The following is a 15,044-nucleotide window of genomic DNA, read 5'->3' on the forward strand; positions in this document are numbered from 1 at the left end:
AACCATATTAAAAAAAGACAACACATGAAAAAAGATAAGATGGAATAGTTTCTTTTTGTCTTGCTCATGGAAGATGGCAGTTGTGAACTTGATGACAACAGTTTTGGTGGTATGATGGGCTAATACTAAAAGAATGAAGGAACATGGGGATTGTTAAAAAAAATGTATTTGAGGTAGAAGATCAACATTGACTGTATCGAATGATGGGGGGCTTGAAGGGCAGAATTTGATCATTTTAGTCATTTGTATTAGTCACAGGAATCCCAGAAGTGGAAATGCAAATCACTGAAATATCATAAGCAGTTTTCATGCAAGAAAAAAAGGTTATATTCGAAAAGTGTTGAACCCAATGCGGAGTCTAAAAAGTAAATGAGTGAGAGGTGAAGTATTCTTCCTCAAACTTCTGTTGATCACACGAGAAGCGTGCAGGAAGACAGGAGGTCAGGGTTGCACAGGCTTTGTGGAGGTGTTCTGTAATGAAATAAACCTTTTGTTCTCTCCAACATAAAACATGCAATATGTTAAACCGTCTGGGCTCTGCCTTTCCGGACCTGCTCAGTTTCCCTACTAGCAAACTGAGAATGCTGGACAAACCCAGCACATCTGGCAGTATCTGTGGAAAGAGAAACAGAGTTAATGCTTTGAGCCTGGTGTGGCTTCTTCTGATCAGAAACTTGGATTTTTCTAAAAAAAAACAGGTATATACTTTGAATCAGACGTAATGCAAAAGTCAAAGAGGATGTCAATGGTGGTGACAGAGAAAGAGAGATGTGAAATGGGTGTCAATTTATGTGTGAGTGAATACTCTCTACTAGCAGCAAACAAGACATAAACAAGATGAAGTGGGTGAGGTGTAGGAAGAGAAGGTGAGAAAATGGGGAACAGAGTCAGATTATGGAGCTGTTGAGTTCCCCACTGAAGCTGTGAAGTACCCAAGCAGAAAATTTAAGGTGTTGTTCCTTGAGCTTGTGTTTGTGCTTCATTAGAATATTGCAGCAGGCGCAGGTCAGAAATGTTAACACTCTTTCTCCCTGCTTCTTTGACCACTTCTACTCATCTCCCCTACTGCAGCTCAGTGTTAGATTTTTATGGCAATCTTGTGAAGCACTTTACGTTATCGTATTACATTAACGAACTAAGTGCCAGCTATTGCATCCACTAATCCATTGATCTGTCTATCCATTCCGGTCTCATTCCAATCCGCACTACTATCCCTGCAGCGTTTACCCTGCTTTCCGCAGTAACCGAGGCTTCTCTCCTCTCGCACCCCCCCCCCCCCCCCCCCGGTATTTAATTAAACGCTCAAAACACCTCGACACTTTCCAGTCCTGGTGGAAACACCGAGATAAGGGAGCGAATGCGGCGGAGTTGGAGGAGGAGGCATCGTTCGGACGAGGCGGGTTAAAACAAGGCACCATCTTTCCCCTCCCAACCATTTGGAAGAACCGTCACAAAAAAAAACAAAACACAACACTTCTCCTGCTAGCAACAGCTCAAAATAACAGTAATAATAACAGTAATAATAATAATAACTACAATGCCAGTAAGAATCTCACTTGGTTTTCAGCACTACAGTTCGAAGGGGCTGCAAAGCTCTTCGGGACATTGGTCAGGAAAGGGTGTTGTTTTTCAAACAAAAAAAAGGTACAAAAAAATAATATTTTGCTTGCAAGTTCTTTCCGATCTCTCTTCCAAAAGAAGCGAACGTCTCTGACGGAGCAAGGTTGCTGTGGGGAGGGGTGTTTAAAAAGTCGGTGGATGTTCGGCTCTGGACACACAGCAGCCGGTGCGAACAGGCTGGAACCAGTTAGAGGCAGGTTCGAGTCCTCCCAACAGCTTGTCTCCACAACTGCACCATCTCCCACCCACAACCCAGATTCAAAACCACCCCACTGCAAACTCCAGATAGATAGATGGAAACCATTTACCTGAGTCTGGAAGGACCAAAGGCAGCAGAAGGACAGCGAAGTGGAGACACCAATCCTCGGGACAGAAAGGGACAACCCTCAGAAGGAGAGATAAATCCACCTTGAGGGGGAGGGGCGGGGATGGGTGTACACCCTGCCTCGCTATAGGTCTATCTCACTCTGATTGGCATCAACCCCGACCAATGGGACCGGGGGAACTAAAGGATGACGCGCCACAAGAGCAGAATCCCGCAAGAGGGAGACGCCGTTCCCGCGGGGTGCGCGCTCCCGGGGCCAGCGGCTGCGCGAGCACGAGAGGCCGGCTTCCAGGTGAGTGGAGGCGCGGGCTGGAGGCTCCTCACCTGCTGCCGGTGGCGGGGCTGGGACGATCGGCATCCCCGCTCACGGTGCGTTGCATTTGTATATCGACGGGGTTCATTCGCCCTCCCCCTTCCCCCCGTCACCCGCACGGCGCTGCCTAGTTTCGGGGGACTGGTCCCCGCTGCAATTAGGCGCAATGTCAATGTGGGTCCTTCCCAGCATCGTCCACAGGCTTTGTATCCGCGAATTGTTTCCGTGCAAAGACACAAAATAGCAAGCTAACTCCTCAAGGACAGGGCGTTATTGGGCTGAGGTCAGGCTTGAGACAGTGGGAACACAGTTGCCACATTTAAGATATATATAAATGTGCGTTTGCAGAGTGAAGAAATGGGAAGGCTACATTCACATATTATTTTGCAACAGCTGGGTTCTCCATGTCACTGAGACGCTGGCCAGGAACAAGACACACACCCCCCCACCACCACCACCTCGCCTGTTCGAATCTTCTAAAAGCAGTTGATTTGCTTTCTGTTGGAGGGTGAGGTATTGGGTGAGACTGGTTTGCACCAAGTGCCAGGTTCTGTGTTCTCTTCTGATCGCTGGTCAAGAGTTCTTGCATTTCTTCATGCCTCTCCTTCAAAATGTCAAAAGATTTGAGACCTTATAGGATGGTTTCAGTCATGGATTCGTCTTCACACTCATGAAATAGTGTCAGCTCTCCACAGATTGAAGGTGAGGCGGGAGATCAAGGACATTCAGCTAGTGTGTTTGGCTCCTTTATCTGTGAGTGTCTGTGCATGAGTGAAAGAGTTTGCTGTGTGTGGTACTGACAAATCAACAGTTCAGTTTGAGAGTTCCAGGATTTTTGACCCAGTGACAAATGAAGAAAGGGCAAAATAATTCAAGGCTGTTGTGTAGGGGAATGGGGTTCCTTTATCTCCACTGATCTCATCTTCCTTGGTGGTAGAGGACATGGTTCTGGAAGGTACTGTCAAAGGAGGCATGGCTTGTTGCTATGGCTCATCTTGAAGATGGCATGCATTGCTGTCAGATGACATTCATGGTGGAGGGAGTGTTGATGACAATACATGTGGTGCCAGTCAAGCAGACTACTTTCTTCTGGATGAAGTTGAGCTTCTTGAGTGTTGTTGGAGCTACATCCATCCAGGCAAGTGGGGAGTATTCTATCACACTCTGACTTGTGCCTTGTAGATGGCAGAAGGGCTTCGGGGAGTTAATCACTGCAGGATTCCTAGCCTCTGACCTGCTCTGGTAGTCCAACATTCAATGGAATAGTAACTAATCTGTGACTGAATTTCAGCACATCAGAGAATCTGGACAGTGCAGAAAGAGGCCATTGACTCTGCACTGACCCTCCAAAGAGCATCCCACCCAGACCCTGGTTTATCCTCGCAACACATCTCTCCCTGGATATAACGGGACAATTTAGCATGGCCAACCCACATAACCTGCACATCTTTGAACAGTGGGAGGAAACTGGAGGAGCCCATGCAGACACAGAGAATGTGCAAACTTCATGTAGGCAGTCACCTAAGGCTGGAATCAAACCTGGGCCCCTGGCGCTGTGAGGCAGCAATATTAACCAGTGACCCACCATGTTGCCTGAGTAACCAAGACTTTGTACAGCTGAAGTATGAATTGTACTTCCTTGCATACTGGTGCTCTAGATTATAACAACCAACATTTCATTAGCCTTTTTGATTATTTGGGAACATAGTGTCTCGTGTTTTAAGCATGACGAGGAGTTTCTTGTCTGGCGAATTGTTAATTTTTGAGCCTAGAGAACAACGAAGCCTGGGTTGTAGAATATATTCCTCAGGTTTTTGATCCTTAATGGAATCAAGGGTTACAGGTGATGTTGTGACCACAAACAGATCAGCATGGTCTTATTGGCCCCAAGAGATGAACTACAAAATTCTCTGTAAATTTTTTTTGATGCTGCACAGACCTCCAATTTGTGTGGCAGTGGCTTCTGGAAGCAGGAAATATTCACCCACACTCCAGTCAACATGTGCAGAACTTCCCTTTGGCCGCACAGCCCAGAGGGAGTATTGGCTGAGTGGTTGCCTTCTACTCCTGTTCCACGCATTCTTGAGCTTGGTGCCCTTTTGTGAATGGTCAAACCTAAGTATCTGGACACTCCTGTCTCCTTGGAGATTTACTGTTACCATCAAGAAAGTGTTCTGCCCTATTCTTTTCTTGGGGACGTTATAGTGTGGTGGTAATATCATCGGACGAATAATCCCCAACACGAGGCTAATGTTTTTGAGTCATGAGTTTGAATCCCAGGCAGTGAAATCTGAATTCAATTTTTAAAATAGGTTAGCCTAATGATTACCATATTTGTCAATTTGCTCCACAAATTAGACGAGGGAAAAGAAAGCACATACCCAAATTTGCAGATGGCAGAAACAGAGTGAGTTTTGCAACCTGTGTGAATGTAAGTATGACATTTTCAGTGATTATCATGAAAGCCTGTCTGATTCACTAATATCCTATAGGGAAGTAAATCCTGGTCTCTTACCTGGTCTGATTTACATGTAACTCCAGAATCAGAGCAATGTGTCTGACTGGATGTGAGTTTGCTCGCTGAGCTGGAAGGTTAGTTTTCAGACGTTTTGTCACTATTACAGGTAACATCATCAGTGAGCCTCTGACGAAGCGCTGGTGTTATGTCCTGCTTTCTATTTATCTGTTTAGGTTTCCTTGGGTTGGTGATGTCATTTCCTGTTCTTTTTCTCAGAGGATGGTAGATTGATTTGGAGCCAATGTGGTTGTTGATGGAGTTCCGGTTGGAATGCCATGCTTCTAGGAATTCTCGTGCGTGTCTCTGTTTGGCTTGTCCTAGGATGGATGTGTTGTCCCAATCAAAGTGGTGTCCTTCCTCATCTGTATGTAAGGATACGAGTGACAGTGGGTCATGTCGTTTTGTGGCTAGTTGATGTTCATGTATCCTGGTGGCTAGCTTTCTGCCAGTTTGTCCAATGTAGTGTTTGTCACAGTTCTTGCAAGATATTTTGCCACAAAACGACATGACCCACTATCACTAGTATCCTTACATACAGATGAGAAAGGACACCACTTTGATTGGGACAACACATCCATCCTAGGACAAGCCAATCAGAGACACGCATGAGAATTCCTAGAAGCATGGCATTCCAACCGGAACTCCATCAACAAACACATTGATTTGGAGCCAATCTACCATCCTCTGAGAAAAAGAACAGGAAATGACATCACCAACCCAAGGAAACCTAAACAGATAAATAGAAAGCGGGACATAACACCAGCGCTTCACTGGAGGCTCACTGTTGATGTTACCTAGAATGGTGACGGAACATCTGGGAACAAACCTTCAAGCTCAGTGAACCAGCTTACATCCGGAACAAAATAAAGACCCACTCTCTTGTGGACCGAGAGGAGGAGAGTGCTGTGTTGGAGGTGAAAGGAAGACGTCGGGTTGGCTGTGCACCCTTGCAACCAGTGGATCTTAATGCTGGCTTCGGCCTAACGCTGGTTCAGGGGAGCAGCCAACCTGCAACGATGGCTGCGGCAAGTGCTCGTGCCCCAGGTCAGGGGGTCCGGAACACCATCCGTGTTTCCGTGAAGAAGGTGGATGAAGTTGCACCTGTGGACCACACCTTCTTCGTGAAGAGGGTCCTGTTGGACTGTTGCGGGTTCGCTGCTGCGGACATTTACTGCCTGCAGGATTTCCCTGGAGGAGGTTTTTACGATGTGACCTTCAGGAGTGCCAAGCTTTGCGAGCACTTCCTGGAGGTTTTCAAGGAGAAAGGAGGTGAGGGTCCCCTCTCTGTATTGACCGCTGTCCCGCTGTTTGTGATGCCAGCGCAGAGGAGCCGTATGGTGACTGTACATATGTACAATCCGCACGTGCCAGCAGTTGATGTCCTGACCTTCCTCGGAAGGTACGTGAAGGTGGAAGGGGACCTAACTGACATCATGGACCCCTTTGGCATCTGGATGAGTAAGATGCAGGTGAAGGTGACGCTGAGGATGGGCGCGGACGGGAACGTCGTACACCCACCGTACAGCTTCGCGATCGGCGGGAGCAAGGGCTACCTGACCTATGCAGGGCAACCTAAAGTCTGCCATGCCTGTGGTAGGTCAGGTCATGTGGCGGCCGACTGCAAAGCCACCATCTGCAGGGAGGAGGGACACCTTGCAAAGGATTGCCCACGAGAGAGAAGCTGCAACCTTTGCGGGTAAGCGGGCCACCTCTATAGGGCATGCCCGCCGCGGGGGACCACCTACGCCCAGGTTGCCGGCAAGGGCAATGCGGGGCCAGGCCCCGGAGGAGAGGAAGGCACCAGGGCCCAGCAAGGACCCCACTAATGTGCAGGAGGGCCAGGTCATGCAGGAGGGCCCAGCCCCGCAGGATGGACCCGAGGCCAGCAAAGCGCCCCTGCAGGCTCCGCTCCCCCCCACCCCCCCAACAACCCGGAGTCGATGGAGGCGGCAACAGGCGACCCAGGGGACTGGACGACGGTCCGGAAAGCGAGGAGGAAGGTGTGTCGACGGGCCCAGGAACCGCAACCATCAGGCAGGAAGAGGCAGCTACAGGGGGGGGGGGTATAAGAGCTCCTCTGACGATGGGGATTCGGAGAGGGCCTGCCCGAAGCAGAAGATAAAGATCTCCAGGGAGAAGGAAAGCAGCACCACGCTTCCAGGTGACGGGAGGCTTCCTGAGGCTCCCTCCGACACCCAGTCAAGTGCCGCTGGGGCACTGGAGGGGCCCCCGGTACTTCCAGGCGGGAAGGAGGAAACAGCGCGTCTCCAGCCTGACCCAGAGCCGGACCCTCCTGCCTCCCCACCCCCGATGGGGGGATGCCACCCGGAAGGCAGCACGGACGGTTTCCTGAGCCTGGAGAGCGTCCAGCAGTTAGCCCGGGCAATGGGCATGAAGGGACAGATGGAGGGCTGGTCCTTGGACTTGGGGAGGGTACTGCGGTCACTGCCCACAATGGGGGTACGAGTTGCGAGCATTAATGTGCGCAGTGTCAAGTCCACCGCAAGATGTGTATCCACGTTGGCCTACCTGACCACCATCAAGGCGGATCTCCTGTTTCTGCAGGAGTGCGGGATACCGCACCTCGGCAGGTACAGGAAATGGTCCGGCGCCTGGACCTGTGGGTCTTCGATCTGGTCGGGGGGGTAACGATTGTCGCTCCTCGGGCCTGGCTATTCTGCTGCGGGGGCGCGACTTCACCATCGCTCAAGTTCAGGAGGTGGTGGGGGGGCGCCTCCTAGTAGCTGACGTCACCTACAGCAATGCTCCCCTGAGGCTGATCAATGTGTGCGCCCCAGCGGTACGGAGTGAGCGGTTGGCCGTCCTGCAGCGGCTTCCACCCCTGCTGGCTATGTCCAGGCCGGTCATCCTTGGCGGAGACTTCAACTACATCATCGATGCAGACGGAAGATCCGGCGTGGGGACAGCGGGTGGGGGGAGTCAACTGGGCGTCACGTCCCGATTCCTGATGGGCACGGTCAAGGACGCCAAGCTCCTCGACGTCTTCAGCACCACTGTAGACGAAGCGCAGCGGAGGTACACCTGGTCGCAGCCAGACGGGTCTATTCGCTCAAGGATAGACTTCCTGTTTGTGTCACGGGCGTTCTCTGTCAGGTCAACCAGCATGGAGCCGGTGTTCTTCTCTGACCACTGCCTCCTGCTGGCCGACTGTCACTTACAGGACGACCAGCAGGCCGGCAAGGGGACGTGGAAGCTCAACACAACTCTGTTGACCCCAGAGAATGTCGAGGAGCTTAAGAGGGAGTACACTGGTTGGAGAACCGTGAAACCCCTCTTTGAGTCTCTGGGTGACTGGCGGGAGCCGGTGAAGGAGAACATCAAGAGGTTCTTTGTCCTCAAGGGTGTTCGGAAGGCAAGAGAGAGGCGGGGAAAGCTGTCGCGACTCCAGAAAAGGGTGCAGACCCTGCTCCTTCTGCAGTTGATGGGGGTCGATGTCACGGAGGACCTCCGCGACGTGAGGGGCCAGCAAGCCTCGCTCTTCGCCGCGGAGGCCTCCAGGATAATCTTCCGGTCCAGGGTCCGCTCCGTGGAGCAGGACGAGACGTGCTCGCGTTTCTTCTTTCAGAAGGTGCACAAAGCGAGCTCTGTGCTTAGCCGGCTGAAGGAGGACGACAGCTCGGTGACGTCCTCTCGGCCCAACATTTTGAGGATCAGCAGATCCTTCTATGCCGGACTGGACGACATGAAGCCCACGGACAGCACGGCCTCAGAGTCGTTCCTGTGGTCTATCACGGAGGTCTTAGACGATGGCACGAGGGAGTGGCTGGACCGGCCGATATCCCTGGACGAGCTGACCAGAGCCCTCAAGTCCTTGGAGAGGAATAGGACTCACGGGAGTGACGGCTTACTGGTCGAACTGTATTCCGCTCTGTGGGACCTGGTTGGCCAGGACCTGCTGGAGGTGTACGATAGTGCGCTTCGGGCAGGGGAAATGTGCGTGCAAGTCCATGAGGAAGGGCATCATCTCCCTCATTTACAAGAGGAAGGGGAGAGGGAAGAAATTAAGAATTGGCGTCCCATTTCACGATTGAACGTGGACTACAAAATCCTGGCCAAGGTCATAGCCAACTGGGTCAGGTCTGTCCTGGAGTCGGTGATTCACCCTGACCAAACCTGTGCTGTGCCGGCCAGGAAGATCGCTGAGAGCCTCGCGCTCATCAGGGATACAATTGCCTACGTACAAGACAGGCAGGTGGACACCTGCCTCGTCAGCCTGGACCAGGAGAAGGCCTGCGACAGGGTCTCTCATGCTTACATGAGGGACATCCTCTCCAAATTGAGGTTCGGGGAGGGCATCCGCAATTGGATCCGGCTGCTCTACGCCAACATGGTTAACGCAGTCTCGATCAACGGGTGGGAATCGGACAGTTTTCCCGTCAGATCTGGAGTCAGGCAGGGCTGCCCGCTCTCTCCTGCCTTGTTCATGTGCTGTGTGGAGCCCTTCGCCGCATCCATCAGGAAGGACGTGAGCCTGAAGGGCGTGACTATCCCAGGCAGCGGAGGCCTTCAGGTCAAGACCTCCCTGTACATGGACGATGTCGCCGTCTTCTGCACCGATCGTTGGTTGGTGAGTGAGCTGTTGGACACCTGCGGCCAGTTTGAACTGGCCTCGGGTGTCAAAGTCAATAGGGGTAAGAGCGAGGTCATGTTCTTCGGGAACTGGGACAACCGCTCCTTCATCCCCTTCACCGTCCGGACAGACTACCTGAAGGTGCTGGGTGTTTGGTTTGGTGGAGCTGGGGCGTGCACTAAGACTTGGGAGGAGCGTATCACCAAATTGAAGCAGAAGCTGGGCTGGTGGACGCTCCGGTCCCTCTCCATCGCGGGTAAGAACCTGGTTGTCAGGTGCGAGGGGCTTTTGGTACTGTTGTATGTGGTGCAGGCCTGGCCTATTCCCTGGACCTGCGCCGCTGCAGTCACCCGGGCCATCTTCCACTTCATTTGGGGGTCGAGGATGGACCGGGTCCACAGGGACACCATGTACAAAGACCTCGAAAATGGGGGAAAGGGCGTACTGAACGCCACCCTCGCCCTGACGGCTACCTTTGTGTGCGGCTGCATCAAGCTGTGCATAGATCCTCAGTACGCAAACACCAAGTGTCACTACTTACTGAGGTTCTACCTGTCCCCGGCGTTGCGAAGGATGGGCCTGGCCTCGTTGCCGCGGAACACTCCGAGTAGTTGGACCGTCCCGTACCACCTGTCCTTCATGGAGAAATTTTTGAAAGGAAGCACCTTTGACCACAAGGCCGTCAGGCAGTGGTCAGCACATAGTATCCTCGAGACCCTTCAGGAAAAGGAGAGGGTGGATCCCGTCGTGTGGGTCCCCACGCAGACTGCCAAAGTCGTTTGGCAGAATGCCTCATCGCCAGAACTTTCAAACAAGCACAAGGACATTGCTTGGCTGGTGGTGAGAGGGGCTCTGCCAGTGAGATCCTTTATTCATGCCCGGAATCTCTGCGTCACCGCACGCTGCCCTCGAGGTGGCTGTGGGGGGGACAAGACTGTCGATCACCTCCTTCTGGAGTGTGCCTATGCGCAGGAGGTCTGGAGGGGGATTCAGTGGTATTTGTCGAGGTTCGTCCCGAGCAGCTTCGTGACACGGGACTCCGTGCTCTACGGGCTGTTTCCGGGGACGCACACCGAGACCAACATCAACTGTGCCTGGAGGACCATCAATGCGGTGAAAGACGCTCTTTGGTCTGCCCGCAACTAGCTGGTCTGCCAGCTGAAAGAACTGACTCCGACCGAGTGTTGCAGACTGGCGCACTCCAAGGTCCAGGACTACGTGCTGAGGGACGCGCTAAAGCTTGGGGCTGCCACCGCCAGGGCGCGGTGGGGAAAGACCACCATATGAAACCTCGCATCCAGAATAGAAAAAAGGGCCCTATCTGGTACCTGGGCCCAGCTGGCGCCTTCCCCAACTGGTCAGGGGGCCAACTGGAACTATGCGGGGTGACGACTGCCGGGGTATTTTCTTTGCTTTGTTTTTTGTTTCTTCTTTGTTTGTTTTTTTCCTTTAGTTGATGTATGTACCCCCTGGGTAACCCGGAGCGGCTTGCATGACTGGGTAGGTGTATAAATATGTTTTATTTTTTGTACATCTTATGAATCAAGTATATTTTTTCAAATAAAAAAAAGTGACGAAACGTCTGAAAACTAACCTTCCAGCTCAGCGAGCAAACTCACATCCAGAACCTCAACCTGAACTGCAAATCTTCTCAAAACTTCTCATGTGTCTGACTCTCCGACAGTTATGGTTGGGCAATAATTGCTGCCCCATCTCTTAATTTTTTTTTAATAATCCAAAGTAGATAACCTCACAGTTGCTTGTCTCGAAATGCATTTTCTGCAGTTTTACCTGTTCATTTCATCAGCTAACATTTCTGTAATGTTATGTTTATGTTCACACGGCTTATAAGGCTCTTTGTTTATGAAATCTGCAAATTTGGATATTTGCTTTCTGTTCCTCATCTAATTTGTTGATGAATACTTTAAATAGTTGAAGCTCCAGCACAAATGTTTGTGAGATTCCGCTAGCTGCTTTGTGCCAGTTCAGGTCCCTCTCTTGTATCCCTCCTGTCTCCTGCTGTTCAGCCCATTTCCCTGTGCTGGTCCATAAACTGTTCCCATTACTCAGAACCTCACAGCTGATCATCTCTTACAAGGAATTTTATTAAGTGTCGCTGGAAATCTTTATAAAAATATCTAAAGACACTCTTTGCCAATAGGAGTCATTTGGCATGACCCACCCTTTACAAGTTAGACTCTGTCTGATCAGCTGAAAATGCTGGAGGTGTTCGGTCAGCCTATTCCTAAATATAGACTCCCTGAGAACAGACATCAGGCTTAACTGGTTTATAATTTCTGCCACATTTTTCTCAGCAAGCTGTCTTGAGCAAATTACTCTTTCCAGGAAGATAGGCATAGTAGCAGAATGCCTAGAATACAGCTTTAGTCCTATTATCTAAGGAAAGATTTACTGGCACTGGAGGGAATTCAGAGTCCTGCACTGGGAGAGGTTGAGAAGGTTGGGCCTTTGCTGTTGTTGGAGTTTAGTAGAATGAGTGGAAACCTTATTGAAACAAGTAAGATTCTATCAAAGGGTCACGAATCTGTGCACTTCACTACCCCAGAATGTGGTGGAACCTGGGACAATGTGTATATTTAAGAAGATAGACAGACAGGTTTTTAAGTGGTAACAAGTTGAAGGGTTATGGAGAGTGGGCAGAAAAGTGGAATTGAAGCCAAAATTAGATTAGCTAAAATCGTATTAAATGGTGGAGCTGGTTTGAGGGGCTGAGTGGCCTACTCTTGTGTCAAGTCCTTTTTGTTCCTTTGTGTAAATGAGTTGTTGATTGGCGTGGATCATAGTTCTGAGTAGACCTTCCTCAAAGAGGAGACACTCTGTGCTCGCTACGGACTGAGTGCTGTCAGTGTTGGGACTGCAGCAGTGCAAGACCTCAGCTGACTGAGACGAAGGCCGAGTGAGTTCTGACTGAAATCTTAAAGTGGAAACACGACTTTGCGAATTCACCCTCTATTACTATAATCAGTTTTTATTTGCCTAATTAAAGATGCCTGATTCTGCTTGTTAGAATTCAAGTACTTGAGTTTCTTTGTTTTTAGAGAGGTTTTGATAGGAGTAACTAAACAGGTTCTCTATGCAGATCTTTGTAAGAAAGAGATCACTTCAGAGAAATTGAAAGGAGTATGATTAATGTTGGATAACAAAGTGTGGGGCTGGATGAACACAGCAGGCCAAGCAGCATCTTAGGAGCACAAAAGCTGACGTTTTTCTGATGAAGGGTCTAGGCCCGAAACATCAGCTTTTGTGCCCTAAGATGCTGCTTGACCTGCTGTGTTCATCCAGCCCCACACTTTATCTTGGATTCTCCAGGATCTGCAGTTCCCATTACCTCTGATCACATGGTTAATGTTGGGACTGCAGCAATTGGGACCTCAGCTCAGTGCAATCCAGACGGATTCAGTAATCTGGGATTTCAAACATTGCTGAGCAAGGTGTGAGAGATAACAAAGGATTGAGACTCTGACTTGCAGTGAGACACTGGCGGAGACATGAGACAGACCACAGCATGATACAAGTGTGGGTAAAGCAGCTGACAGGGAAGTAGGACTAGTGAGTATATCTAGTCACGAAAGTAAACATCAGATTTTTAGAGAGATAGTAGGAACTGCTGATGCTGGAGAATCTGAGATAACACGGTGTGAAGCTGGATGAACACAGCAGGCCAAGCAGCTTCAGAGGAGCAAGAAATTTTGTTGTTTCGGGTCGGGACCCTTCTTCAGAAAATGAAGATTTTCACCATCAGATTTTTAGTTCGTGTTTAGGTTTTGCAGTGTTTTCTTCCTTCTATAAAACAAAATTGAGCATTGGATTGATACTGGAGATTTTTCTCCTTTTTTGGTGATAAATGCAACATATCAGGGCAGTGAAGTATATAGGCAGGGTGTCTTGGCTAATTAATCTGTAGGTTAAATTGTTGGTAGCAGGACAGGTGATGTGTTGCTGCTGCAACATGTGGGAGCTGCTGGACACCAGTGGGGCCAGTATCCTGATGAATCAAACAACTATAAGGCTGTAGAGAGGTCTTTGAACTAATTGGGGGTGTCGATTTGAGAAAGGGAACTGTAGACTTATATAGCAAGAGGATATGGTAAAATTACAGGGCATCTGTTTGAATAATAAAACCAGGAGTGGAATGGCACAGGACAGAGGAGGAAGTCCAGGAGGCAGTTCACGAACCTGATAACAGGTGACTGTTGTATGAGGAGAGGTTGGATAGATTGGGTCTGCACTCATTGGAGTTTAGAAAAATGAGGGGAATCCTTAATGAAATATACAAGATTCTTAGAGGAGTTAATAGGGTAGAAGAAGACATTTTTGTGGAAGGGTCACTAGACCTGAAACATTAGCTCTGAATTTTACTTCACAGGTGCTGCCAGACTTTCTGTTTTTGTTCCTGTTTTATAGCATCCACCATTCTTTTGTTTTTATTTAGGTTTTTACTCAGTATGGGAGTCAAGAGTTATGGGGCAAAGGTAGAAAAATGTAGTAGAGGATTATTAGATCAGTCTAATAATTGAGGAATGGGATGTACTGGTAGTTTTTATTGTTGGACTGTTAATCCAAAAACCCAGCGGATGCTCTTGGGACCCAGGACCCTGCCTCAGCAGACAATGGAACTGGAATTAAAAGTCTAGTGAATGATCATGAATCCATTGCTAATTGTTGGGGGAAAACCCACCTGGCTCAGTACCTTTAATTTGATCGCTGCCTTAAACCAAGGCCCAACTGCTCCCGCTTAAATGAACTTGTTACCTCATACATGCAGAGTCTGCAGTCCTGTGACCCTTGTTACTTTGCCTGAGGAAGTTAACAAACCACACAGTTTATTTTTAAGAAACGAGGTTGGGCTGAAATGGATAATTGCAGCCCAGTTAACATAGCATGTGTTATAGAAGAAACCTCAGCCTTGAAGAATGCCATTATCACATAGCAATATAAAGAGGAACTCGGCATGCCTGGTCCATCCGTGGAGAGCGAAACAAAGTTAAGTTTTGGGTCCAGTAACACTTCTCCGGAAATCTGAATGTGAAATCTGTTTCGCTCACCACTGTCCAGCACTTTGTTTATCGGTGTTGGGCGTCCCTCGTATTTTGCTTCTTTTAGTGTAAAAAGGAAGTTGTTTTTGAAAAGGGCAGTGTACTTGGTGAAAGCTGCTGGAGTTCTTTTGAGGATGAGGGTTGAGATTTGGTGGATTGGGAAATAGAAAACCATTTGGCAAGATGTGACATTGGAGATGATGAGAACAGATTAAAGAAAAATTAAATTAGCTGCTGAGTAATAAACTGCATTTAAAAATTAGTTAGTGGGAAGAAACAAATTTAGGAATGAAGGCTATTTTATGTAATGGTTGGAAATGACTGTTGTGGAAAGTGGAGCTAGGTTTTAGAATTTGGTTTTATTATTACATCTACTCAAGTACAGGAATAAAGGAGTCAAGTGAAAAGTGTATAAAGTTGTCATTTCCTGCATTATCTTCGGTACAAAGGTGTCTAGCTACAAAATCTTTGGCATAACATTTTTTCCCTTTTTTTCTAATTTTAAAAGTTCAGCATTACAGTCCTTCCAAAGCCAAAAAAGAGGAATTAAAAAAAAATGCAGGTTTGAGTATTGGGAACAGTTTCTGCTGAGCATGGCTATCAGGTTGTTGGAAGTGGCT

General features: G+C 49.0%; 2 protein-coding genes across 3 annotated transcripts in view; one reads left to right on the top strand and one right to left on the bottom strand.

The window, feature by feature from the left end:
- The window catches only part of LOC125454739 (CD276 antigen homolog), a 57,481-nt gene extending 55,755 nt beyond the window's left edge, over positions 1 to 1,726 (bottom strand). For both annotated transcript variants that reach the window (XR_007248086.2, XM_048535868.2), the window contains exon 1: positions 1,557 to 1,726. Coding sequence is in view for 1 of the 2 variants with exons in the window: in XM_048535868.2 (XP_048391825.1) it covers positions 1,557 to 1,606 (50 nt within the window). In the remaining variant the exon portion in view is untranslated. The remainder of the gene's footprint in view (positions 1 to 1,556) is intronic.
- A 97-nt stretch (positions 1,727 to 1,823) lies between these two features.
- The window catches only part of LOC125454737 (uncharacterized), a 64,300-nt gene continuing 51,079 nt past the window's right edge, over positions 1,824 to 15,044 (top strand). The window contains exon 1 of the mRNA XM_059648861.1: positions 1,824 to 2,314. Coding sequence (XP_059504844.1) covers positions 2,133 to 2,314 — 182 coding nt within the window. The 5' untranslated portion in view covers positions 1,824 to 2,132. The remainder of the gene's footprint in view (positions 2,315 to 15,044) is intronic.

Source organism: Stegostoma tigrinum, chromosome 9, assembly GCF_030684315.1.
Source record: "Stegostoma tigrinum isolate sSteTig4 chromosome 9, sSteTig4.hap1, whole genome shotgun sequence".
Lineage (NCBI taxonomy): Eukaryota > Metazoa > Chordata > Chondrichthyes > Orectolobiformes > Stegostomatidae > Stegostoma > Stegostoma tigrinum.